The 27591-nt window shown below is 41.9% G+C and overlaps 1 protein-coding gene, 1 non-coding gene and 1 pseudogene across 2 annotated transcripts; all 3 read right to left on the bottom strand.

Moving 5' to 3' along the window:
• Positions 1–4423: 4423 nt before the first annotated feature.
• LOC147937326 (uncharacterized) lies at positions 4424–6874 on the bottom strand. Its single transcript, XM_087468747.1, has one exon. The coding sequence runs from the start codon at positions 6872–6874 to the stop codon at positions 4424–4426; it is 2451 nt and encodes an 816-aa protein (XP_087324873.1).
• Positions 6875–7734: 860 nt separating this feature from the next.
• On the bottom strand, positions 7735–8475 carry LOC104774034 (agamous-like MADS-box protein AGL75 pseudogene; annotated as a pseudogene).
• A 4056-nt stretch (positions 8476–12531) lies between these two features.
• LOC147937325 (small nucleolar RNA R71) lies at positions 12532–12638 on the bottom strand. The gene has a single exon (XR_015569778.1). It is a non-coding gene; the product is annotated as a small nucleolar RNA R71 (small nucleolar RNA).
• Positions 12639–27591: the final 14953 nt, after the last annotated feature.

Below are 27591 nucleotides of genomic sequence, written 5' to 3'. Positions count from 1 at the left end.
GAGAGATGGAGAGAACTCATACATGGATCCACGGACATAAACTTTGAGTGTGTTGATCCCCTCTGTTTCAGCTTCAGCCAGGTTGGCATAGAACTCTTTGACAACAGCCCCAACAAACGAATCAACTTCAGTAATCGTAGGCAGAATACCAAAATCCGACAGGATTTTGTATGCATCACCACCGTGAGGGTTATCAGCAGCAAGGAAGCCCATCTCATTAAAGGGGCGATCTGAGATAGTCTGAAAACGACGCATGGTGAGTTCGGAGAAGAACTGAGATGAGTAGGGATCTGAGGACGGAAACTTCAGTTTAGGGTAGTTCCGATCACGAGCAGCAGTGAGACGGCGATTTGCAACATAGCGAGAGAGGTACGTCGGTAGAGGAACTTCTGCAACATCCTCTGCAGTGAGATTAGGCTTTGGAAGTGAAGTGTCAGTGACATCTTCAAGGTCATCGTGAGTGGACGAGCGAGTAGACCTACGACGAGGCATGCGACGAGTTGGAGCGGGCAATGGCTTAGACTTTCCTTTGGATCCAGATGCACGAACACAGGAACGTTTGCTAGGAGGAAGAGGAGGAGGCTTACGCTTGGTCTTCTTAGGTTGAGAGACTCCAGGTTCGGTCTTTAGAACAAGTGGAGGGTCTGCTGAAAAAAGAACAGGAGCAGCGGAAGATTGTTCAGCAGCAGGAGTGGAGTTCTCAGCACCAAGAGTCGAAGAAGGTGGGTTGTCGTGGTCCATGATCAATGAGTGAAGAGATCTGAATGTGAGGAAGGTTTTAGGAGCGAAAAAAAGGAGATGTGGACAACAAAGAGACAAGGCGAAAGCGGCACAAAGAGAAATGAATTAGGTTTAGGACAGTCTCCCAAATAGGTAGCCACCTACGACACTTAACACACATGTGAGATTTGTTCATGGGCCCGAAAAGAGTTTCAGGTCAAACGACAAACTGGGCCCAAACACATAAACCAAAACCCACACAAAGGCAACAGTGCTTACACACATAGCATAATGAGATAAAAACACATTCTTTGTTATCAATGTTTTACACAAAGTTGTGATAACAAGAAATATGAAATCTCATCAAGAGCATCCTCAGACAAAGTAAAATGTTTTTTTTTTAATATTATAGTACATATACACATATATATATATATGATAAATGTCTGACAAAATAACATATACAACAAACAAACAAAAGGATGAGGATACCACACCTGAGTCCTATGGCTGAGGTCAAACAGACAGATTGCCAAGTAAGAGTTGCACAGCTGCTGTGATATTAGTAGATGAAAAAAACTAGCAGTTGCTTAGCTCAAAGAGATGTAAAACATACTCAATGATCTCAACAGACTAGACTACACTCATCATACTCAACCGGAACAGATCCTCATGATGTGAAGCCAAATTCATGGCGAGGGGGGTTGATGGATTGATGTAATGAAGAAACAACATAAATACAGATATACACAGAGTTGTACCTTTTTTTAAAAAAAAAATCAAGAAGAAGAGAAAAGAACATCAACCCCTTTCCTGTCGACTCATACACTTTTGAGTTTTTTTTTCTTTTTTTTTTCTTTTTTTTTCTTCTTTTTTTTTTTTTTTTTTTTTGCTTCATCCATCCTTTTTGGAAACGTTGTAGGGAGAGCATGATGAGCAGCTGTTTTTCTGAAAGGACTTGCCAAAACAGAGGTTTTAATTATGCATAGATAAAAAGCAAAACAAAGAGCTGTGCAATCCTGTACCGAGAACCTACAGCATGAGGCTCAGACATATAAACACATTAGTGATCACACAACCCAATTGAAGTTTGAAGATGTGCGAAGGTGTTCAAATCCAAAGGTTTGGTAAAGATATCAGCAAGTTGTTTATCTGAGGACACATGAGAGATCTCAATTACCTTGTTTTAAACCAGTTCACGGATAAAGTGATGCCTAATGTCTATGTGCTTAGTGCGAGAGTGTTGAACAGGATTCTTAGAGATATTGATTGCACTTTCATTATCACAGTAAACTAAGAGGGTTGAGGATACAATACCATAATCAAACAGCATTTGTTTCATCCACATGAGTTGAGTACAGCAACTCCCCATGGCAATGTATTCAGCCTCTGCAGTAGACATAGTCACACAACTTTGCTTCTTGTTGTGTCAGGCGATGAGATTATTCCCAAGGAAGAAACAACCTCCAGATGTGCTTCGTCGATCATCAAGACTTCCTGCCCAATCAGAATCACAGAAACCTGTAAGATTCGAGTTAGTTTACTTAGAGTAAAACAGACCTCGATCAGTTGTTCCCTTGACATATTTGATGATCCTTTTGACAGCATTCAGATGAGACATCCTTGGATCAGCCTGATATCGAGCACATACACCAACACTGAAGCACAAATCGGGCCGAGTAGCAGTGAGATAGAGAAGACTGCCAATCATAGCTCTGTAGAGCTTTTCGTCAACGTTTTGACCAGTTGAGTCCTTCGACAGCTTTCTTGTTGAGCTCATAGGGGTCCTGGATGACTTGCTCGTTTGCATTCCGAATCTTTGAATTAAGCTCTTTGCATATGTTGATTGAGAGATGTGAATCCCACTATCACTTTGTTTGATTTGTAATCCCAGAAAGTAGTTCATCTCACCAACCATGCTCATCTCAAATTCCTTAGTCATTCCTTTGACAAAGGTCTTCACAAGTTTTGGATTAGTGCTTCCAAACACAATATCATCCACATAGATCTGAACAATAAGGATATTTGAACCTTCTTCATAGATAAACAAATTCTTGTCTACACTGCCTCTTTTAAACCCATTTTCAAGAAGGAACACAGTGAGACGCTCATACCATGCTCGTGGTGCTTGCTTCAATCCATACAGAGCCTTCTTGAGTTTGTACACATGATTCGGAAATTTTGGGTCTTCAAAGCCCTTTGGCTGAGTGACATAAACTTCTTCTTGGATAATCCCATTTAGAAATGCACTCTTCACATCCATTTGAAACACCTTAATGTTCAGAAGACAGGTCATCCCCAGAAGTAAACGAATGGATTCAAGACGTGCTACAGGAGCAAAGGTTTCATCAAAGTCAACTCCTTCAACTTGAGAGTAACCTTGAGCAACTAGTCTTGCTCGATTTCGTGTAACATTTCCATCCTCATCAATCTTGTTCTTGAAGATCCACTTAGTACCAACAACATTTACTTGTGGAGGTCTTGGAACAAGATCACACACATCATGCCTAACAAACTGATTAATCTCTTCATGACACGCAGCAAACCAAAACTCATCTTCTAAGGCTGCAAAGATGTCAGATGGTTCCAGTGTTGAGACAAAACAAGAATGTTGTAACATTTCTCGAAAGTTAATCTGAACTCCTCTTGTTTGTCTTTGACCTTCGAGGTTGCCAATCACATCCGATTCTGAGTGATTCTTAGGAACTTGCAAAGATGTTAACCTTGATTCCACAGCTGGTCCTTGAGTAGCCCTTGTTTATTCTTCCTGATCCTTTTCAACTTTCTCTAGATAAAGAGTTGGCAGATCTTCATCATCCTGAGCTACAGGGAATTCTTTAGTAGGTGATCTATCATCAAATACAACATTAACAGATTCTTCAACTCTCTTGAGACGTTTGTTGTATACCTTGTAAGCCATACTATTTTTAGCATATCCCAAAAAAATACCTTCATCACTCCTTGAGTCAAACTTACCCAGGTGATCTTTATCATTCAAAATGTAACAAATACACCCAAACGTGTGGAAGTAGCACAGATTCGGAGTTTTCCCTTTCCAAATTTCGTAAGGAGTGGTGTTGGTTTTTGGTTTCACATAGACACGATTGATGATGTAACAAGCAGTGTTTATTGCTTCAGCCCAAAACCTTGGTGACACATTGTTGCCGTGAATCATGGCTATTGCCATTTCTTGAAGAGTTCTGTTCTTCCTTTCAACAATCCCATTTTGTTGTGGTGTCCTTGGTGCAGAGTATTGATGTCGTATCCCTTGAGAGTTGCAGAATTGCTCAAATTCTTCATTCTGGAACTCACCACCGTGGTCACTTCTGATTTGAACTATAGGTCCCTTTTCAGTCTGAAGTTGCAGAGCCAGTATCTTGAAGCTCTCAACAGCTTCTGATTTTTCTCTTAAAAATCTGACCCAAGTGAATCTAGAAAAATCATCAGCAAGTACAAAGGTGTACCTTTTTCCATTCAAGCTCTCGGTTTGTACTGGCCCCATAAGATCCATGTGTATCAACTCCAGAATTCGTTTTGAACTAGTATCAGCGACTTTCTTGTGTTGTACCTTGATTTGTTTTCCTTTACTGCAGGCATCGCAGACTACATCAGATTTTCCATCAAGCTTTGGTATACCTCTGACAACGTTAGCCTTTACTATCTTGACTAAACTCTGAGTGCTGATGTGACCAAGCCGTCGATGTCATAGATCAAGTTTAGAGACTGTAGCGGATAGACACATCTCTGACTCTTTCCACATATAACATTTGTTTCCTGAACGAACTCCAGCTAGAACTTTGTTTCCGTTTTCATCATATGCACCGCATTCCGTTTTTGTGAATGTGACTTTAAGTCCATCATCACATAACTGGCTTATGCTGATTAGATTTGCACGAAGTCCATCAACAAAATACACATTTGCTAGTTGAGGTTGGTCGGATCTGTCAATCACCCCTTTTCCTTTGATTTGACCTTTTCCTCCATCACCAAAAGTGACTTTTCCACCTAGAATAGGTGCAAATTCGTCTAATGCTGATTGATCTCCTGTCATATGTCTTGAGCATCCACTATCAAAGTACCACGAGTCGCCTTCAGATGAGCCTGTAGATGTGTGGGCTACATTGGCTTCTTCGTCATCCTCTCCAAGTTGTATCAAGCTTAGATTACATCTTAAGTTGATATTCTCGGTTGTGTCTTCTCTAGAAACAACATTGAAAGCCTTTAGATTGCAACTTATGTAGATCTCATCATCTTCTTCATACATCTTCATTAGGTTGAAGTCTGATCTTTCTGTAAGCAGATCACTATACAAATCTTTCTTTGAGATCCACACGGAGCAGAACTTCCCTGGCTCCAAGTAACACTTATTGAGATTCCACAACAGATTGATCTTCTTTCTGAAACTGTAACAGTGTTTTCTTTGATGATTGCCACCACAGTGATCACACCCATAGGTTCTTCTCCTTATGACCCTCCTGTGATGGTCCTTCAACGGATGGTTCTGCCTTTCCTCTGATTTCTTTATCACTGAAAATTTTTTCTTCAAGTTAGTAGATATACCTGCTTCCTTTTCTAAGTGATTGGCACTCACGAAGTTCACAGGTTGAACTATCATATCACTTGAGGTTCCAGTATTTCTTTGATACCCTAGACCTCTGTGTGTGGCATCTATTCTTCCCATGGACAAAATCTTGTCTAGATCCTTAATCCCACTGTTCAGCATCCTGATCTGCTTGTGTTTCTCATTCAACTCCTTTTCAAGTACTATGGCTCTTCCCTTTTCTTTGTAATACTCTTCTTGAAGGTTGCTCAGTTTCTGAAGAAGTTCTTCAGTTGTTTGATCATTAGCCTTGAGTGGAGTATGGTTAACCTTTTCCGTTGCATCTTCATAGGTTGTTTCAAGTTTAGATTCCAATGTAAGCTTTTCTTGAATAAGCTTAAGCTTATCCTTGCTTAGTTGTACCCAACTGTCATACAGAATTCTGTATTCCTCTTTAGGATTGATTTCTTCGTCACTCTCTGAATCAGACTCAGCACCTATCTGAACATTATCTCCACTAACTGTAAAAGCAACAAAGTTGAGCAGATCTTCCCCTTCCTCATCAGACTCAGAGTCACTGAAGCTCAATACGGATTTCTCTTTTGACTTGGTTTTGTTAGGACATTCAAACTTTGTGTGTCCCATGCCTTTGCACTCAAGACACTTTAATTCATTCCGTTTGGTTACGGGACATTCAGGTTTGATATGACCATACCCTCCATATTCATAGCACTGAATCTCCTTTCTCTTACCAGAGTAGTCAGCATCTGGTTTTGATGATCTACCACCTGGTTTGTCTCCTTCTGTATTACTCCAACGTCGTGTGTCTCTGTTGTTGTTTCTCTTAACCCTTTTTAAAGCTTTACCAAAATTTCTGGCCAACAAGGACATGCTATCTTTGATTTCTTGAAACTGATCAGGTTTTTGATCGGCATGAAACGCAACGCTTTTAGATGGTTTGACTTTGTCTTCATCAGCTTCCATTTCTTCAGATTTTAGTAACCCGGCCAATTCAGAAAAAGTCATTGACTCAGTGTTCCCAGCTACCCTCATTACAGCCTTGTGAGCAGCAAATTTGGCTGGAAGACATCTCAACAGTTTCTTCACCAGTTTTTGATCCTTGTAGGTCTTTCCAAGAACTTCAGCTTCATTCGCTATGGCATTGAGCTTTGAGCTAAACTTCACTATTGTTTCATCTGGAGCCATCTTCAGACACTCAAACTGAGTAGCTAACATATCAAGTCTCGTTCTCTTAACACTTGACGTTCCTTCATGAGATTGTTGGAGAATATCCCAGGCTTGTTTTGCATACTTGCATCCTTGAATGAGTTTGAACTCATCTTCATCCACACCAGAGAAATTGGCATTCATGGCTCTTGCATTGAATTTTGACAGATTCTTCTCGTCAATCGTCCATCTGGCTTTAGGTTTTGGAATCTTAACTCCCTCTTCTGTTGTATCAAACGGAGGTTCGCATCCTTCTTCTACGGCTGTCCATGCATCTTCTCCTTGGCCTCTGATGAGTTGTGTCATTCGAACTTTCCAATACCCATATCTCTTAGTATCCAGCATGATGTTCTTACTTGTACCCGTACCATCAGTATTTGGTTCCATAACTTAGGATCTAACATGTGTAGAGACGACAGCCTCAGATCGGTTTCCCGCTCTGATACCAATTGAAATAACTAGAACCTTGAATACTACTACAAGAACACCAAGATACCAGTAAACTGTGCTTTATTAAGAATTTCTCAAACAACTTTCTTACAAGCTTGTTTGATCAGTTTTATGCAACACCAAAACAGTTGGTTTGCCACTGAAACAATCCTAATCTACCCAACCTTACCTGCACAGCAACAGCTATGCTCTCTCTTTATTCACTCACCAATGAAACCCTCAAGCAATATTGTTCTTCTTGCTTAGATCTAAACACACACACTTTTCTCTCTATAAAAGTGGTAACCGAACAAGGATGTGAGCTGCTTCTCTTTTATATGCAGCAACAATCTTCACATACTCTTCTTTATCCAGCAAATCCTCCTATGCACCATGTTTTTCAAGAACCTCTCTTTGTCCAATGAGTCATAGGAGAAACCCCATCATTATGTTAACTTCAACACTCCACTTGCTTGTAGCTTCCAACGAACACCTTTTTAGCCTGACACCTTTTTCGCCCATGCTCGACAACTCCACGCTCGATGTATCGCATTGTCTTCAAGGTGTTGTGCTGGCGGATCAACTTGACACTTCCCGCTTCATCTGAAATCCTTCAGGTACATCCCGTGACAATGTGTAACTCCTACAGATACTTTGTTTCTTCAATGTCAAATGAAGATACTAATGAAGAGTTGGGCATAGGACAGGAGGAAGCAGATGCATATGATTGCGATTTGGCTAAAACACATAATAAGATTCTTACAGAGCTAACAAAACGAGATGTTCCTAAACAAAAAGTACATAAGGTTTTTTGCAAATTAATACATGTTGTGTTCATTATTCAACTGAGATCCTTGAAGTAGCGCTGAGAAATCCTGATTGTTGAGATTTGATGCAGAGACTGGGATCTGAGAGAGAGTATTGTCTCCATGGTTATACACAAATAGGGAGAACTGCTGGCTAGGGTTCAAAGATTGGGTCGTGAGAGAGGACGATGATGCTAAACTCTGATGCAGGCTAGGGTTCAAAGAATGGGTCGTGAGAGAGGAGGATGATGCTAAACTCTGATGATGATGATCGAGTAGTTTGTGTTTCTCTTGCGACTCAAGAAATCGAAGCCTTCGTTGGAATGTAGAGATATTGAGTTGCAAGGACTGAATCAATTGAGGGATTTGGTCGGGAGAGTAGTGATCAGAGATTGGATACTTCAATACATCCACATTCTTCTTCGGAGACGACGTCTTCCTCCTCTTGTTCGGATTCTCCAAACCCTTGTCCTTGTCCTTGAGGAACTCAGAAAGATTAACGCGTTTTTTGCTTCTCAAGGATTCGTTTAGCCGACTGTACCGCACACACATATCTCTTACTTTCTCTATCTCGTGAGGCCACGTTTTAAGTTCTCCTTGAGGTCCATAATAGATAACGCAGACCTCAATTTGACACAGAACCGAAAGCTGTTCTGCTTTCCTAAAGAGGGTTTCAAGTCTATTGCTCAAAGCGACGAGTGGGTAAGAAGAAGAAGAAGGTAAAGATCTCATCTTTGTCGATTGCGGAGACAAACTTTGGCTTTCGTGAAAACAAAAATTAAAGATGATGAAGACGTATGAAAGTGAGTGAGAGATTTATAGAGAAGTATTTTTTATAGAGAACTATATATAATATAACTAGGCTAGGATTAGAAGTTCATTTTTAGTTATTTTTTTCACTCTCTCTTTCTTCATTAATGAGAATCATATATAATAAAAAGGAAAAATTGTCAATATTTCTTAATAACTATACCCTTTTATATTATGATTGTTTTTTCTTAATTATATATATATTTTTTATATTTTATGGTCAATTAAGTAATAATATTATGGTCAAGAATTTACTTAAATGGTTTTTTTTAATTATATTTTTTTATATAATTCATTTCTAGTTAAACATGATTTCTTTTTGGGATCATTTTTCATTTTGATTAAATCAGAAAGACCAATTTTTTAATTAAGTTCTTTTTTTTTTCAAAAACCATAAATCATAAATAAAATAAATATTATATTGATTTTTGCATATTTATCTATTGGATCAGAAAAAAAAAACTTTATAAATAGAGTTGATAGACTTTGCAAAACAAAATAGACTTAATAAATGGATAATTATATTGATCTTTAAATATTATATTGTTCTTTCTAAATTATTAAAAATGATGCATGTTGAATATGTGAGATAACCGGAGTACATAATAGAGAATTACATATGGATCATTTCAATTTCATGACCTTATTGTGTGGTGAATATTGTAGAAAAGGATGAAAATAATGATGTAATAAGATGCTAATCTAAAACAAACAATGAGATAATAAACCTTTTAAAACATTAAAAAAAAAACAATGTAAGATATACATATCATACAAACTCTAATATTAAAATTTAAAATTAAACTTTTACAATGATATTTGAATTGATTTTTTTAAACCATACAACAACAATAACAAAAAAAAACACAAAAAAAAACAAAACAAAAAAAAAAGATTTGAGATATAGTGGAAGTATTGACCATAATCAATCATGAACTTGGTAGTGTCCGTACGGTCACATGTACGGACGTCCGTACGTATGAGGAACAAGGCCGAGTCTCACTAGTATTACATGTAGGAAATGAGGCCTTATCACATAAAGCCCAAGAGAAGGATCGAGAACAGCATTCTAGCCGTTAGAAGAGAAGAAGGACGGAGGTCACGGGTCTTGAGTCCACTTGGGGGGACCAGGACAGGTCGCTTTCACCCTTGGGACTAGTTTTCTCTTACCTTATGTCCCTATCGCCTAGAATGTCTCATGTAAGGAAGTAGCCCTAGCTGTCTTCACTATTTAAAGGCTCTTAGCCACATTGTAACAAATATACTTATGGAATCAAGTATTCTCTTCATTCTCTTTGCCGACCTAACCCACATTTCTCATTATTAGTTCTCTACTTCCACTTAAGCTAACATGGTATCAGAGTAAGTTATTCGATCCACAATTCTCTAAACTTACTCCTAATACTTCTATTCTATGTTATACTTGCTAATCTATAATTCTCTTATACTCTCTACTCGCTACTCTACTCATACTCGCCACTATTCTATCGATTATACTCTCTTATTCTCAAATCTGTGACAATGGATAACAACAAACCGATTGCTACTCCAGTGGTGCTCAAAGGAGCAAATTATTTGTTGTGGAAAAGAACCACAAAGACCGCACTTAGTGGTCGGGGCTTATGGATCCATGTTGAGACGGACCAACTCCCCAAGAAAGCCACCAAAGAGGACGGTAAAGAAGACAAGGAGGCTGATCTCGAAAAGGAAGTCAAGTGGTTCCAAGAAGATCAGACTGTGCTTGCCATTCTCCAAAACTCGCTGGACGCACCAATCCTTGAAGCGTACTCGTACTGCAAGACGGCTAAGGAGTTGTGGGAGACGCTTGCGAATGTCTATGGGAATGTGACCAACTTGACTCGAGTATTTGAAGTCAAGAAGGCGATTAACAGTCTCCACCAAGAAGACTTGGAGTTCACAAAGCATTTTGGGAAGTTTAGGTCACTATGGCCCGAACTTGAGATGCTTCGGCCAAGTACAATCGATCCGGCCATCCTCAACGAGAGAAAAGAGCAAGACAAGGTCTTTGGCCTCTGATATGTTACGGTTTTGACTCACTTTGACCCCGTTTATTTGATAGTTTTGTAGTTGTTTGAGTCCTTTTCAGGTTATAATAAGAGGCTAGGAAGCTAAAAGCAAGGATTGGAACAGCAGGAGCAATCGGAGCAGAAAGGAGTTGAATTGGAGCAGAAAAGCTGATTTTAGACCCAGGAGCACATGCTCCCGATTTCCGAGCACATGCTCCCAACTCTACGGTTTCATGACGACACGTGGCAAGCATCTAGGCGCTGATTCCCTGCCTAATTCCCCTTATTTTAGGCGATCCTTTGTGAGAGAAAGAGGGCTGAGATCGCTTTTTAATAGTGAGATTTGAATTTGGAATCTTTCCTTATTTTTCTCTACTTGTATGCTACTTAACCTAGGGTTTTAGGAGAGAGATACTTACCTTTTTTTCTTTTGGTTTTTGGGGGAGCGACGTTTTGTGAGGGAGAGGAAGAGCGGCTACGTTAGAGAAGCGATTCTGAACCCTTGTGATTTTTATATTTTTTATGCTATTGAATTTCTCATCTATGTTGGCTATTCATTTCTCTATGTCTGAGTAGTGTTCTTTGCTAGATTAGGGGTTTCATGGGTTAGCAACAGAACACAAATAGGGCTTTATATAATCGATTGTCTTCACTATTGTTAGACTTAATGCTTAGGTTGATTTGATCACCCAATCTATGATTCTAGGTTTATCTATTCATCAAAAGTGTAATAGGTTGCTAGAAAAGACATTAGTGGGCAAATTATCCTAGACCTGCGAAAGTTGATGTGTAGGTGATTTGTGAACTTATCATTCATGTTCTTTAATGCTTGTCTGCGATTCTGGGCTCAAACGACAGTTTAGGGTTTATGGACCGCCGAGCATGTGCTCCGGATGTCTGAGCACGTGCTCCGCGTTTCCGCACAGAATCGATCAGATAGAGTTATTGATACCACGACAGTGGATCAGTTTATATTTATGTTTGAGTTCTAGACTGGTACTTAATCTATGCCCTGAATAGTTGTTTAGTTGCTATCTCTGAAATTCCCGAGAATTACCCCTGATCTAGTGTTTTGCTTATTGCCTTTTTATACCATTTTAATCGCGTTACTGTTACCAAACAAACCCAACTTTGAATTGTCTTAGCTTGAAATTGAACCAATAGAACCATAGAGTAAAACTTGGTCTTTGTGGGATTCGACCCCTAAGTACTACTTCTTTGCTGTGCACTTGCAGTAGGAAATAGGGTTTAAAAACTCTGTGTATCAAGTTTTTGGCGCCGTTGCCGGGGACCAAATTTTTACCTTTGGTTTTCGGCGAAATTACTAGACTAAGACCTTACTGATTTGTCTTTCTGCTTCTTCTTTGCGTGTGTTTCAGGTGCATATCAAGAAGATCTACAAGACGAAACAACACCGAAGAACTAGTTGCTTTGTCAGCCGCAGAGCTCTCTTTGGCAGAAAGAACAAACCGTAAGAACATAAAGTTTCAATCCGTCAACATGGGTGACAACAGAAACAATGAGGATATGGCTGCCGAGTTGCAGCAACTTCGACAACAGTTGGGGCAGTTGCTCCGTGCTCAACACGAAAGAGCCGCACCGCCACAACCGTCCATTGGGGACAAGGACAACCCGCATGTGTTCTACACCAACCGAGCGGCGATTGTTCCTCCCACCATCCAGAGACAAGATTTTGAGATCAAGCCACAGATGATCTCTCTAGTGAAGTAGCACCTATTTCACGGTCTCCCAGCTGAGATTCCGATGGACCACATCGAGAATTTTGAGGAGATATGTAGCACCACTGGTTCAAATGGGATACCGCCAGACTTTCTGAAGTGCAAGCTCTTTCCCTTCTCTCTTGCGGATAGAGCTTCACGTTGGCTGAAGTCATGCCACCTGGGTCTCTGACATCATGGGAGCGTGTAGATCGGCGTTTCTGGACCATTTCTACACCAAGGCTAAGACCGCTGCCCTGAGGAACAAGATTTCATCGTTCCAACAGCACACTGGAGAAGCCTTCTGCGAGGCTTGGGAGAGGTACAAAGAGTACCGTAGAGAGTGTCCGCACCATGGATTCAGTGATGAACAGATTCTGGGCATTTTCTATGATGGAGTTAACTGGGACTACAGAAACGCTCTCAACTCGGCCAGCAATGGGGATTTTATGACAAAGTCTAAGGAAGGAGCATATCAGTTGATTGAGAACCTAGCTGCAAGCTCCAGCAACAAGGCTCCTGAGTATGACAGGTCCGTGAAGGTCAACAGTGTCGATACGCAAAAGATTGACGAGTTGACAGCCAAGGTGAACCTTCTTCTGAAGGGGAGCCAGAAAACTGTCCATTTTGTCGATGAGACCGGAGACATGCCGCTAGCTCAAGAGATTTGTGATGGAGAGGATGAAACGATGGAGGTTAATAATGTCAGTGGGCAAGGTTTTGTGCAGAACAGGCGTTTCAACCCGAACTACAGAAGCCATCCGAATTTGTCCTATAGAAGCACCAACGTGGAGAATCCTCAGGATCAGGTGTATCCGCAACAAGGAGCTCAGAATCAGATGGGTTATCAGAAAACCTTCTCAAACAACTTCCAAGGCAAACAGTTTGTGCCCACTCAAAACCGTTTCCAAGGGGGGAACCAGCAGGCATATACAAGCGCTCAGCAAGCACCGCCTTTCACCAACCAGCAGTTGGGATCTTCATCTGCTAGCAGCTCTCAGGATGAGCTGAAAAACATGATGCAACAACTCTTGGTGAATCAACAAAAAGCTTCAGTGGAAATCAACGCTAAGGTCGATACCATGTACAATGACCTTAATGGGAAGTATGAGGCAGTAATGTCACATGTGAAGAAGCTTGATGTTCAGGTTGCACAGACTGCTGAAGCCGTGAAAAGAACTCCTGGGACTCTGCCCAGAAAAGAGGAAGCAAACCCGCGGAACGAGTATGTCAATGCGATTGAGCTAAGGGGAGGAAAGAAGTTACCCCCTAGAGAAGCACCATCCGCTAGGCTTGACAAGGGGAAGGGTATTGCTGAAGAATACCTTCCTCAACATGCTGCTGAGACTCCCACCCAGCGAGCACGTGCTCCCGACTCCCGATCAGATCGTTCCTACTGAGGTACCTCCTGCACGCGTGTACACCCCTAGGGTTCCTTACCCTGTTCCTCCTAAGAAATCTCGCAAGGATTTGGAGGATGCAAAGTGCAAGGAGATGTTGAGAGAATTGACGGTAAAACTACCCCTAGCTGATGCTGTTCAGATGATACCTGCTTTGAAGAGATATGTGAAAGGGTTAGTTTCTGGGAGAGTGTCAGAGGAAGAGAACGTGATGATGGTTTCAAGAGAGTGCAGTGCTGTGCTGCAAAACAAAGTGCTAAAGAAGAGAGATGATCCAGGACGATTTGTCTTATCCGTGAGAATCGGTAAAACGATTTTTGCAAACTCCCTCTGTGATCTAGGTTCCAGTGTGAACCTTATGCCATATTCAGTGGCTAAAAGGCTGGGATACACGAAGTTCAAGTCTACACGGATTTCGTTAGTACTCGCGGATAGATCCACCAAGCGCCCCATAGGAGTGTTGGAGGATTTACATGTCCAGATAGGGGACACGCTTATCCCAGCAGACTTTGTGGTTCTGGAACTTGAAGAAGAACCATGTGACCCCCTGATCTTAGGTAGATCATTCTTATGCACGGCTGGTGCGATTATAGATGTGCAAGGGGGAGCGATCGATCTCCAGCTGGGGGATATGATTGCAAGGTTTGAGATGAATAAGCTGCTCAAGAAACCTATGATAGATGGTCAGACTTTTGTGGTTGATGATGGTTCAGAGGTTGCACATGAGGTTACCGATGAAGTTCTCACTCTCGACCCGTTGGAGGTTGCCTTGACAAAGGCAGAGGGTAAGTATAGATTCTTGAATGAGGAAGCTGATGGTTTTACACGCATTTTGGATGCAGGTACACGGTTCCAGCAACTGGTAGCTTACGCTAGCCTAGACGATGAGAACCAATCAGAGGAGGAATCCGCCGAGGGAGCACCTGCTCCGGATTCCGGAGCACATGCTCCGGTAAAGTCAGCGGACGGTCCTTGGAGCGAGTTAAGAGCTCCAAAGGTAGAGCTAAAACCACTTCCAGCCGGGCTAAGGTGCGCGTTCCTAGGTCCTAACTCTACATACCCCATGATAGTGAACTCTGAACTAAACAATGTAGAGACCGCTTTGCTCCTTTGTGAACTTAGGAAGTATAGAAAGGCTCTAGCGTATTCACTAGATGACATCCCAGGAATCTCACCAGATCTTTGCATGCATAGGATACATCTAGAAGATGAATCAATGACTTCGGTAGAACATCAGAGGAGGTTGAACCCGAATCTAAAGGATGTTGTTAAGAAAGAGATAATGAAACTTCTAGATGCGAGTGTAATTTATGCTATTTCTGATAGTTCCTGGATTAGTCCAGTTCATGTAGTCCCTAAGAAAGGTGGAATTACAGTGGTTAAGAATGATAAGGATGAGTTGATTCCTACTAGGACAGTTACGGGACATCGCATGTGCATAGACTATAGAAAACTTAATGCTGCGACCCGTAAGGATCATTTTCCTTTGCCGTTTATTGATCAAATGCTTGAGAGATTGGCTAACCATCCTTACTACTGTTTCTTAGATGGCTATTCAGGTTTCTTTCAGATCCCAATCCATCCCGACGATCAAGAGAAGACCACATTCACATGTCCTTACGGCACCTTTGCTTACCGCAGAATGCCGTTTGGCTTGTGCAATGCACCAGCGACCTTCCAACGATGCATGATGTCCATTTTCACTGACCTGATTGAGGATATAATGGAAGTTTTCATGGACGATTTCTCCGTCTATGGGAGCTCCTTTTCCGTTTGTTTGTCTAATTTGTGCAGGGTGTTGCAGCGGTGTGAAGACAAACATCTGGTGCTGAATTGGGAGAAATGCCACTTCATGGTCAGAGATGGGATAGTGCTGGGACACAAGATTTCTGAAAAGGGGATTGAGGTTGACAAAGCCAAGGTTGAGGTGATGATGAGTTTACAACCGCCTAATTCGGTAAAAAGGATCCGCAGTTTCCTTGGCCATGCCGGTTTCTACAGACGGTTCATTAAGGATTTCTCCAAGATAGCAAGACCACTTACCCAGCTGTTGTGTAAGGAAGTGAAGTTTGATTTCGATTCTTCTTGCTTGGAAGCCTTTCACACGATCAAAGGAGCTTTGGTTAGCGCTCTGATTGTGCAACCGCCTGATTGGGACCTTCCCTTTGAGGTCATGACTGATGCGAGTGATTATGCCGTGGGAGCGGTTCTGGGACAGAGAAAAGACAAGAAGCTGCACGTGATATACTATGCCAACCGCACCTTGGATGAGGCTCAGTGCAAGTACGCTACAACCGAGAAAGAACTTTTAGCGGTTGTGTTTGCATTTGAGAAGTTCCGATCATACCTTGTTGGTTCCAAAGTGGTTGTTCACACTGATCATGCAGCATTGATGTATCTACTGACCAAGAAGGATGCAAAACCAAGGCTACTCCGTTGGATTTTGTTGCTTCAAGAGTTTGACTTGGAGATTAAAGACAAGAAGGGTATTGAGAACGGAGTTGCAGATCACTTGTCAAGAATGAGGATAGAAGAAGAGCTACCCTTGGATGATAGCCTTCCTGAAGAACATGTTTACTCGATCGGCATCTTTGATCCCGCCGAGCACATGCTCCGCCTGGGAGCACATGCTCCGAAAACCCCGTGCAAGGCAATCGATACCAACAAACAGCCGAGTTTTCTCTGGTTTGGAGAGTATGCAAACTACCTAGCAGCAGAGAAAGAACCTACTGAGTTTGTGGGGAACAAGAAGAAGAAGTTCCTGAAAGACATAAGGCGATATTTTTGGGACGAGCCTTACCTCTATAGGCATTGCTCGGATGGTGTTTTCAGGAGGTGTGTGACTGAGGAGGAGATTCCTGGAGTCTTGTTTCATTGCCATAGCTCACCCTCTGCTGGACACTTTGCTACTTTCAAAACCGTGTCCAAAGCTCTTCAAGCGGGTTATTGGTGGCCTACCATGTTCAGAGATGCGCAGCGGTTCGTGTCTACTTGCGACACATGTCAGAGACAAGGGAACATCAGCAGGACGAATGAGATGCCTTAGAATTTCATCTTGGAGGTTGAGGTATTTGATGTTTGGGGAATTGACTTCATGGGACCTTTCCCGAACTCATTCGGCAATGAGTACATATTGGTGGCTGTCGATTACGTGTCCAAGTGGGTAGAAGCTTTGGCCAGCCCCAATAATGATGCAAAGACCGTGCTCAAGATGTTCAAGTCGGTTATTTTCCCACGGTTTGGTGTCCCACGGGTAGTCATTAGCGATGGTGGATCGCATTTCATTAACAAGGTCTTTGAGAGTCTTCTCAAGAAGAATGGAGTGAGGCACAAGGTCGCCACCCCCTACCACCCACAAACAAGCGGCCAAGTTGAGATCTCTAACCGGGAGATTAAGACTCAAAACTCTACAAGGAGCGTACCAAAGCCTACCATGACAAGCGGATCCTCACTAGGACCTTTGCTCCTAATGATCAAGTCTTGTTGTTCAACTCTAGGCTGAAACTGTTTCCCGGAAAGCTAAGATCACGATGGTCCGGACCCTTCACCATCAAGGAGATTAGACCATATGGGGCTGTTGTGTTGCTGGACACAAAAAGAGGAGAATTTGTGGTGAATGGACAGAGGCTGAAGCCGTATCTTGCTGTCTCTGAGCATGCAAGGGGTGAAACCGTCGCCCTAGGCGATCCTCCTACTGCCTAAGGAGCTTTCGAGTCAAGCTAATGACTTAAAACAAGCGCTGGATGGGAGGCAACCCACCAGGTATATATTGCTGAGTTTTTCTTTTTCTTTTTAGGATTTGTTTCTTCTCTTTTCGGTGAGACCACCACGTCGGAGGCGGCGCCTTGCCTGTTCGGAGAGCGAGAGCCCAGACGATTCCGACGCCTGATCGCGGTTACACACACCATCATTGTCCTATCCGCTTTATTTTATTTTCATTTTTATTGTTATCTTTATTTTTCTTCTTGTCTAGGTCTCTCTTTGGCTTATTTTCACACCGGAGACGGTGTGAAGTAAGTCCGGGGGAGGGTCACCTATGACATTTGTTTTCTTTATTTTTATTTTTATTGAGTCAGTTTGGCATGTGAGTCGAACCAAAACTTGTGGGAATTAGGACCGAAATCTGTGATGTTTTTAACCATTTGTGAGTTTGACCGTTTTTCCTAGTGACTATTGTTGCAGAACTAAGAGTACAGAGACGAGCTAATACCTCTTCACATTCGGACCCTTCTCCTGGCCAGAAAAGCTTCATCCCATTAAGGTTTCACCGGAAAGACTTAGACTCTACTTTATTGGAACCTAACCGGATTTTAATTCTTCTCGTTTTGGGCATTAGGATAGGGAACGTGTCACATATTCAGGACTTCTTATTCATTTTGCCAATCTTGCTGATCCTAAATAGCTAGCTCATTTTAAGTTAGTACCCACCCCGAGCCTAACCTCCTTTCAAACCACTTGCACTTGTATTTTTGTTTTCTCATTCTGTGCAGCTATGTGCAAAACGGTCGGGGAGAGCAGGACTGACACAATCTCTAACTCGCTCTTGCTGGAGAACCAAAGAGGAAAGAGCCGGACGGACAGAGCACGTGCTCCAACCCATCGAGCACCTGCTCCGAAATTATATACATCCGAGTCCGCGAGTTGTTTTGAGCAGAGAGAGAGCCTAGGATACGGTCCGCATGCTCCAGGGGCAATATCAGAAGAAGATCCCCCATCATCCTTCATATGTCTAAAAAAAAAAAAAAAAAAAAAAAAAAAAAAAAACGTTTAAGGATGATGGAAAGGGACCAGAGCTAGTGTTACACACCCCCGAGCATGCGTTGTACCCTGAGGAGAAAAGAGAGGCTGAGTTTGAGAAGATAAGAAGAGGAGAGTGATTAGAGGTTGTGGACATCAATGAGTCCACTCTCCCTTACCATTTTGTGTGATATCCTGCATCTCTTGAAGTAATGGTAACCTCTAAACACTCTATAGCTCCACCATTAAAACAGCCTTTTATCTACCAAGCCTCGATTTCACTAGCTTAATGCCCTTAATGAGAAGCTCACGCCAATTTTAATTGAATGTAAAGAGTCTTTGTCTGGAAAGTGATCTTTTTCTGGGTTTGATTGCCAATTATGGTTCTGGTTTTGGAGATGTTTGCTGGAGAAGTTTTTGGTGAGAATCGGTATAGCTTGTTCTAACACATGTGGTTTGCAGGTCATGGTCTACTCACGGTTTCTGAGATTTTTGCGAGTTTCCACCTTGGCTCTCTTGGCGCTTGGTTTGAGTTTGTTTAAGGACAAACAAAGATCTAAGTCCGGGGGAGTTGATATGTTACGGTTTTGACTCACTTTGATCCCGTTTATTTGATAGTTTTGTAGTTGTTTGAGTCCTTTTCAGGTTATAATAAGAGGCTAGGAAGCTAAAAGCAAGGATTGGAACAGCAGGAGCAATCGGAGCAGAAAGGAGTTGAATTGGAGCAGAAAAGCTAATTTTAGACCCAGGAGCACATGCTCCCGATTTCCGAGCACATGCTCCCAACTCTACGGTTTCATGACGACTCGTGGCAAGCATCTTGGCGCCGATTCCCTGCCTAATTCCCCTTATTTTAGGCGATCCTTTGTGAGAGAAAGAGGGCTGAGATCGCTTTTTAATAGGGAGATTTGAATTTGGAATCTTTCCTTATTTTTCTCTACTTGTATGCTATTTAACCTAGGGTTTTAGGAGAGAGATACTTACCTTTTTTCTTTTGGTTTTTGGGGGAGCGACGTTTTGTGAGGGAGAGGAAGAGCGGCTACGTTAGAGAAGCGATTCTGAACCCTTGTGATTTTTATATTTTTTATGCTATTGAATTTCTCATCTATGTTGGCTATTCATTTCTCTATGTCTGAGTAGTTTTCTTTGCTAGATTAGGGGTTTCAAAAGGGGTTTCATGGGTTAGCAACATAACACAAATAGGGCTTTATATAATCGATTGTCTTCACTATTGTTAGACTTAATGCTTAGGTTGATTTGATCACCCAATCTATGATTCTAGGTTTATCTATTCATCAAAAGTGTAATAGGTTGCTAGAAAAGATATTAGTGGGCAAATTATCCTAGACCTGCGAAAGTTGATGTGTAGGTGATTTGTGAACTTATCATTCCTGTTCTTTAATGCTTGTCTGCGATTATGGGCTCAAACGACAGTTTAGGGTTTATGGACCGCCGAGCATGTGCTCCGGATGTCTGAGAACGTGCTCCGCATTTCCGCACAAAATCGATCAGATAGAGTTATTGATACCACGACAGTGGATCAGTTTATATTTATGTTTGAGTTCTAGACTGGTACTTAATCTATGCCCTGAATAGTTGTTTAGTTGCTATCTCTGAAATTCCCGAGAATTACCCCTGATCTAGTGTTTTGCTTATTGCCTTTTTATACCATTTTAATCGCGTTACTGTTACCAAACAAACCCAACTTTGAATTATCTTAGCTTGAAATTGAACCAATAGAACCATAGAGTAAAACTTGGTCTTCGTGGGATTCGACCCCTAAGTACTACTTCTTTGCTGTGCACTTGCAGTAGGAAAATAGGGTTTAAAAACTCTGTGTATCAGCCTATTACTCACTCTTAACCCGGTTTTTAATGATCTCATCAAACACATCCTTCGTGGTGATAAGCTACCCACTCTTGATGATGTGTGTTCCCAAGTCCAAAAAGAACAAGGTTCACTTGGTCTCTTTAGTGGGAAAGAAGATTTGGCCACCGCCAACAAGGGGACTTACAAGCACGAGGACCGGAGGATGGTGGTATGTGATCACTATAAGAAGAGAGGTCATGTGAAGGACAAGTGCTGGATCCTTCACCCTCATCTCAAACCGGCTAAGTTCAAGGCTAACCTCTCGCAAGAAGGGCCTAGCGGTCAAGGTACCGGTGCAGCGAATCAAGGAGGGACAACAGCCACGGCCATGGCCGCATCCTACGGAGATCTTGTGAGGAAATCAGACCTGGAGGCCCTCATCAAGTCCATTGCTGCACTAAAGGATTCTGGTATCTCTTTCTTTGCCTCAAAACCTAGTAATTCCCTTGTTGTTGACTCGGGTGCTTCTCACCATATGATAAGCAATCCTAGTCTCATAAACAACATAAAACCAGTTGTAGGGAATGTTATTATTGCCAATGGGGACCGTATACCGGTTAAAGGAATAGGAGATTTGAAATTATTTGATCAACACTCAAAGGCCTTCTTTATGCCTACTTTCACGTCTAATCTTCTATCGGTTAAGAAAGCTACTACTGATCTCAATTGTTATACTATTTTTGGACCTAATAGTGTACATTTTCAGGATATTGAGACTGGAAAGATCCTTGGAGAAGGGGAGGCTTGAGGAGATCTCTATGTCCTAGAGAAAACTTCACCAAGTTCTTCAAATTTGTTTTCGCTTATTTTAAATCTTAGTAGTAACTCAAGTGATGTGTGGCATGCTAGGCTAGGCCACTCTCACTCTCGTGCTTTTGAATTAATGTTGCCTAATGGTTCATTTGATAACTCTAAGTGTGAGTCTTGTATTCTTGGTAAACATTGCAAGTCAGTTTTCCCTAAGTCTACTACCTTATATGATCATTGCTTTGATTTGGTACATTCTGATGTGTGGACATCTCCTTGCCTATCTAGAGATAACAACAAGTATTTTGTAACTTTTATTGATGAAAAATCTTAAGTACACATGGCTTACCTTGTTACCATCTAAAGATAGAGTCTATGATGCCTTTGTTAATTTTCAGAACTATGTCACTAATCACTTCAATGCTAAAATTAAGGTACTAAGATCGGATAATGGAGGAGAATACACAAGCCACAAACTCAAAGAACACTTAGCAAAGCATGGCATACTACAACAAACAAGTTGCCCATACACACCACAACAAAACGGAGTGGCAGAGAGGAAGAACCGTCATCTCATGGAAGTGGCGAGATCAATGATGTTCCACACTAATGTCACAAAGAGGTTTTGGGGAGATGCGGTCATGACGGCGTGTTACTTGATCAATAGGACACCAACAAAAGTCTTGCAAGACATGTCACCCTATGAGGTACTAAACAAAATTAAACCTTCTCTTGATCACTTACGTGTGTTCGGTTGTGTGTGTTTTGTGTTAGTACCAGGAGAACAAAGAAGTAAGCTCGATGCCAAAAACACTAAGTGCATGTTCATCAGCTACTCAACAAGTCAAAAGGGATACAAGTGCTACGATCTTACCACTGGTCGTACGCTTATCTCTCGGGATGTGAAGTTCTTCGGACATCAAGGCTATCATGACAAGAGGGATTGGGACAGCTTGAAGGACCTCTCTCAGCCCACCTCTGATCGGGCGACTAACTTGCGGTTCCTTCTTGATCACCTTGGCATCACAACACCACCAAACGTCACTGAGCCGGATCATTTTGAGCCGGATCACTCTGATCCGTGCACACCACATGACTCAACATCATCACACCTACCCGAAGAGGAGTCTGTTCAAGGCGCTGAACCAAACATCCCTTCACCAACGACGACCACCACTGAACAGACAACCGATTGTAATAATCAGGAGAGTGAAGGACATGATGAGGCTGCCCCACATGACTCTCGGCCTTTGTCGCGATGCAGTGAACGCATCAGGTCTCACCCGTCAACCTGGAAAGAGAAACGTGTGTATTATAACAATCAAGCCGTAACTCATCCTATCCAAGCTGTATGTTCCCTTGACCTGGTCCCATTGGACCATGCGGCCTTCCTTAGCAAAATTGATGCTCACTTTGTTCCCCAAACCTATGAGGAGGCCAAAGAACATAAGGAGTGGCTCAACGCAGTAGACGATGAAACGGGGGCCATGGTACGTAATCATACGTGGGACGAGGCCGATCTTCCAAAAGAAAAAAAGGCAGTCAGCTCCAAGTGGGTGTTTACCATCAAGTATCTTAGCACTGGTGAGGTGGAACGCTACAAGGCTCGTCTGGTCGCTCGTGGCTTCACACAAACCTATGGCCTTGACTACACGGACACATTCGCTCCGGTCGCTAAACTTCACACTGTCCGTGTCGTTCTCTCCCTTGCTACGAACTTGTCTTGGGACTTATGGCAAATGGACGTCAAGAATGTGTTTCTTCAGGGGGAGCTTTCTGAAGAAGTCTACATGCACCCTCCACCGGGTTTGGAAGATATTGTTGCTCCGGGTAAGGTGCTCCGACTCCGCAAGGCCATCTACGGTTTAAAACAATCTCCGAGGGCATGGTACCACAAGCTCAGCTCCACCCTTCGCGCCCATGGCTTCAAGCGTTCTGAAGCCGATCACACCTTGTTCACTCTTCGCTCCACCAATGGCCTTGTTGTAGTCCTGATCGATGTGGATGACATCATTATCTCAGGTGATAATAAGGAAGGTATTGACACCACCAAGTCCCTTCTTAATTCCTCATTTGATATTAAAGATCTTGGTGCGCTCAAGTACTTCCTTGGGATTGAAATCTCTCGCTCTCCGGAGGGTTTATTTCTCTCCCAAAGAAAGTATACCCTTGATCTTTTACATGAGACAGGTAAACTTGGAGCTAAGCCGGTGTCTACTCCACTTGAAGAAGGATACCAGGTCAAGCGAAAAGGGGAGATGAAGAAGACACCAAATGCTCCGGCTAGCAAGCTGGCCGAACCATATGCGGATCCGGGGAGATATCGTAGGCTTGTAGGGAAACTGATCTATCTCACAATCACACGGCCGGACTTGTGCTATGTTGTTAACCAAGTTAGTCAACATATGCAAGCACCGACGAACTTCGACTGGAACACGGTGGAACGGATCCTGTGTTACCTAAAAGGGAGTCCCGGCCAAGGTGTTTGGATGGGCAAGAACAACAGCACGGAGATAGTAGGGTATTGTGATGCGGATTACGCAGGTGACACAATGGATAGGAGGTCAACATCCGGATATTGTACGTTTGTTGGAGGGAACCTGGTAACGTGGCGATCAAAGAAACAAAAGGTCGTCTCATGCTCAAGTGCCGAGTTCGAATACTGGGCCATGAAGAAACTCACCAATGAACTCACGTGGCTCAAATCACTCCTCAAGGACCTTGGGTTCGAGTCTAATCAACCGATCACAATGCACTGTGACAACAATGCCGCAATACACATTGCGACCAACTCAGTCTTTCACGAACAGACCAAGCATATTGAAGTGGATTGTCATAAGGTTCGAGAGAAGATTGAAGAAGGGGTAATCTTACCATGTCACACACCAAGTAAAGACCATTTGGCAGACATCCTCACCAAGGCTGCGAGTCCCCAAGTTTGTGAATATATCTATGGCAAGCTGGGACTCGTAGACCCTACACGTCCAAGATAGACTCATCTAACTCGTGGATATCACACTCTTTTTCCCTTAACATAGATTTTGTCCCATGGGGTTTTTTCTATGCTAAGGTTTTTTTAATGAGGTGATACTTCACGAGTTCCAAGCTTAGCCATTCCATTCGGCTAAGCTTGAGGGGGAGTATTGACCATAATCGATCATGAACTTGGTAGTGTCCGTACGGTCACATGTACGGACGTTCGTATGTATGAGGAACAAGGCCGAGTCTCACTAGTATTACATGTAGGAAATGAGGCCTTATCACATAAAGCCCAAGAGAAGGATCGAGAACAGCATTCTAGTCGTTAGAAGAGAAGAAGGACGGAGGTCACGGGTCTTAAGTCCACTTGGGGGGACCAGGACAGGTCGCTTTCACCCTTGGGACCAGTTTTCTCTTACCTTATGTCCCTATCACCTAGAATGTCTCATATAAGGGAGTAGCCCTAGCTGTCTTCACTATTTAAAGGCTCTTAGCCACATTGTAACAAATATACTTATGGAATCAAGTATTCTCTTCATTCTCTTTGCCGACCTAACCCACATTTCTCATTCTTAGTTCTCTACTTCCACTTAAGCTAACAGGAAGAAGATGAGAGAGTGAAAGAATGAGAGACTAAGAGAATAAGATAATCAGTATTTAAAGGAAGAGAAGTGATGAAAATTTACATTTAGTTAAAATGGGAGTAAGAATAGGATCTGATGGTGATTCTCTTGTTGATCTGATCAGAAACAAACTTTGGGCGCCGTGAAAAAAAACAAAAATTGATGATGAAGAAATATGAAAGTGAGAAAGAAACAATGAAATATTTATAGAAATATAGGTCATTTAGCTCTTTAGCTCATTGATAAAAATGATATTTTACTTTTTTTTTCTTTTTCTTTAGTTTTTTCACTCTCTCATTGGCAAGAAAAAAAATCTTATTAAAATTCACTTCATAGCATTAGATTGTGGCTCTCTAAAATATAAAGAAAATTCGGCCATTTTTTTTATCTTTAGTCCAGTGGTATAAGAAGTAGTATTGAGGACTCATATGTCATGAGTTTGACCCGTTTATTTGTTCATTTTTCTTTTTTACCGTTTTTTCTTTCATTGTGGCCTCCGACAAGTTAGCGACGACTTTGGTAATAGATGACGACGACTTCAATGCCACAGAGAATAGAAAGCTGTTCAGCTTTTTTGAATATGTTATTTAAGCATGTTGCTCAAACTTGTGTAAGCAAGTGAATAAGAAGAAGACGAATAAGGTAAAGATCGCATATTCCAAGGATCTTTAATGCTACATCGATTACGCTAATCCCCAAAACCCCAGGAGCAGATACTCTCAAACAGTTTAGGCCAATCTCTTGTTGCAGCACAGTCTACAAGGTCATAGCCAGATTATTGAAGCAGAAGCTGAAACTGTTCATCTCGGATACAGTTCAGAATAACCAGGTTGGGTTTGTTCAGGGACGCCAATTATGTGAGAATGTGCTCTTGGCGTCGAAGTTAGTGACAGATTTTCATACCGATGGTGCCACCACCAGAGGGTGTCTTCAGGTCGACTTAGCCAAAGCTTATGATAATCTGAGCTGACGGTTTCTTATTAATGTCCTCCAAGCTATAGACTTGCCTCCACAATTTCTTGCTTGGATCAAGGAGTGCTTCACTTCCACCAGTTTTAGCATTGGCTTCTTTCCCGGCAAGAAAGGGCTTAGGCAGGGGGATCCCATCTCCTCTCTTCTCTTTGTCTTGGCCATGGACGTCTTGTCAAAAAAACTGGATCGAGGAGTAACAAGTAATATGTTTGGGATTCATCCGATGTGCTCGACCCCATTAATTACTCACCTGAGCTTTGCAGATGATATTCTCATCTTCTTCGATGGACAGGAATCATCTTTGAATGGTGTTCTCCACATTCTCGATGAGTTTAAGAGTCACTCTGGACTGGGAATTAACAAGGATATATCGACTCTTTTTTTGGATGGAGGGGACCTGCAAGCTAGTCTTCAGGTAGCCAATAGGGTGGGAATTGCTTTGTCCTCCTTCCCGGTTCATTATTTGGGGGTTCCTCTTACCTCCAAGAAGATGACAAAGCAGGATTTTGAACCATTGATAGATAAAATCCGGAAGCGGTTTAATTCTTGGACCGTGAAGCACTTATCCTTTGCCGGAAGACTTCAATTAATCAGGTCTGTTATCTATACAACAATTACATTCTGGGCGTCTATCTTCATTCTTCCAAACCAGTGCTTGGATTCTATTGAAAGCATGTGTAGTGCATTTCTTTGGAGTGGTGCTCCAAACTCTGCAAGGGGTGCCAAAGTCAGTTGGGATTTGGTTTGCACGCCCAAGGAAGCAGGAGGTTTAGGGCTTAAAAGACTTTTGGATTGGAATAAAGTGTTGGGTTAATTTGGCTCATTTTTGCCTCGGGGGGTTCTTTATGGGTTTCATGGATAAAGAGAAATCTGATTAGGAATCATTGTTTCTGGGAGTTGAATCACGCATCCTCAAGTAGTTGGCTCTGGAAATTGTGATATGTCAGTACCAGTTTCTAAGAATTAAGTTTATATTTGGTTCTAGCCTGAGCTCAAAGGTTTTTCTTGCTACATGTTTTGATTTGTCACTGGTCTAATTACTTTGTGAAATTTGAAGTTGCGTGTCGAGAGCATATTTTGGCTAGATGACTCTCTGAGTTGGTTTAATCATTGTGTGCAATTTGAAGCTTACTTAACGCGTTAAGCTTCCTAGGGGTTTAATTTAGCTCTGCTAAAATTAATATAAATAGCCGATAGTATGTTAGCTTGCTTCGTAACTGAACATGAGAACAATCCTTGAGAAATCTTCTTTCAAGTCGTATTGGTCGAAGCTCCTTAGGGGTTTGTGATCCTGATTAATATATTGGTTCGTTGTAAGTTTTTGTGTTAGGAACCTAAATTGGGAATGCATACTTTGATTACGTTATGCTTGTTATGTGATTTAGCTGCTCTGCTGATGAATGAATATATATATAGATTTGGATTTTACAGCTGAAACCATATTGTATCTCAGTGTCCTATACAAGTGAACACAAACGAGTCAACCGAAGCTTCCAAGTAACCATCAGGAGATAGAGAGAGAGGTCAAGGGGAGTGGGAAGCTGCTGCAGACATAATGGAAGGGAAGGAATCATCTGGCATAATAGCAGTAAAAAGAGTCACTCGTAATATGAGTGTGAAGCTTGCAAACAGTAGCTAGTAGTCAGCATAAGTTGTATATGTTACAATTGTTACTGTTAGTAGTAGATTATATAAACATAAGTTGATCACTATACTGAAACAGAGTTGAAAACAGAGGATGTTGTTAGATACTTGTCATGCGTTATGCAAAATCCCATATAAATTAAGTAAAACATGTATGAAAACTTCATTAGGCATCACAGTTTTTAGCAAGAAAGGACTAAACAATGTGTAATAGTATTTCGAAAATAATAGACAAGATTGGTTGAATTAGGATACAACAACAACAACAACACATAATAAGATTCTTACAGAGCTAACAAGAGGAGATGTTCCTAAACAAAAAATACATAAGGTTTTTTGCAAA

Source organism: Camelina sativa, chromosome 10 (assembly GCF_030686135.1).
Source record: "Camelina sativa cultivar CO46 ecotype springtype chromosome 10, ASM3068613v1".
Classification (NCBI taxonomy): domain Eukaryota; kingdom Viridiplantae; phylum Streptophyta; class Magnoliopsida; order Brassicales; family Brassicaceae; genus Camelina; species Camelina sativa.
Note: the sequence above shows the minus strand (reverse complement) of the source record. Positions and strands in the feature narration are given on the sequence as shown.

Excerpts from the sequence above, each read along its gene's own strand:
- LOC147937326 (XM_087468747.1), bottom strand. The coding sequence starts at position 6,874 with ATGGAACCAAATACTGATGGTACGGGTACAAGTAAGAACATCATGCTG.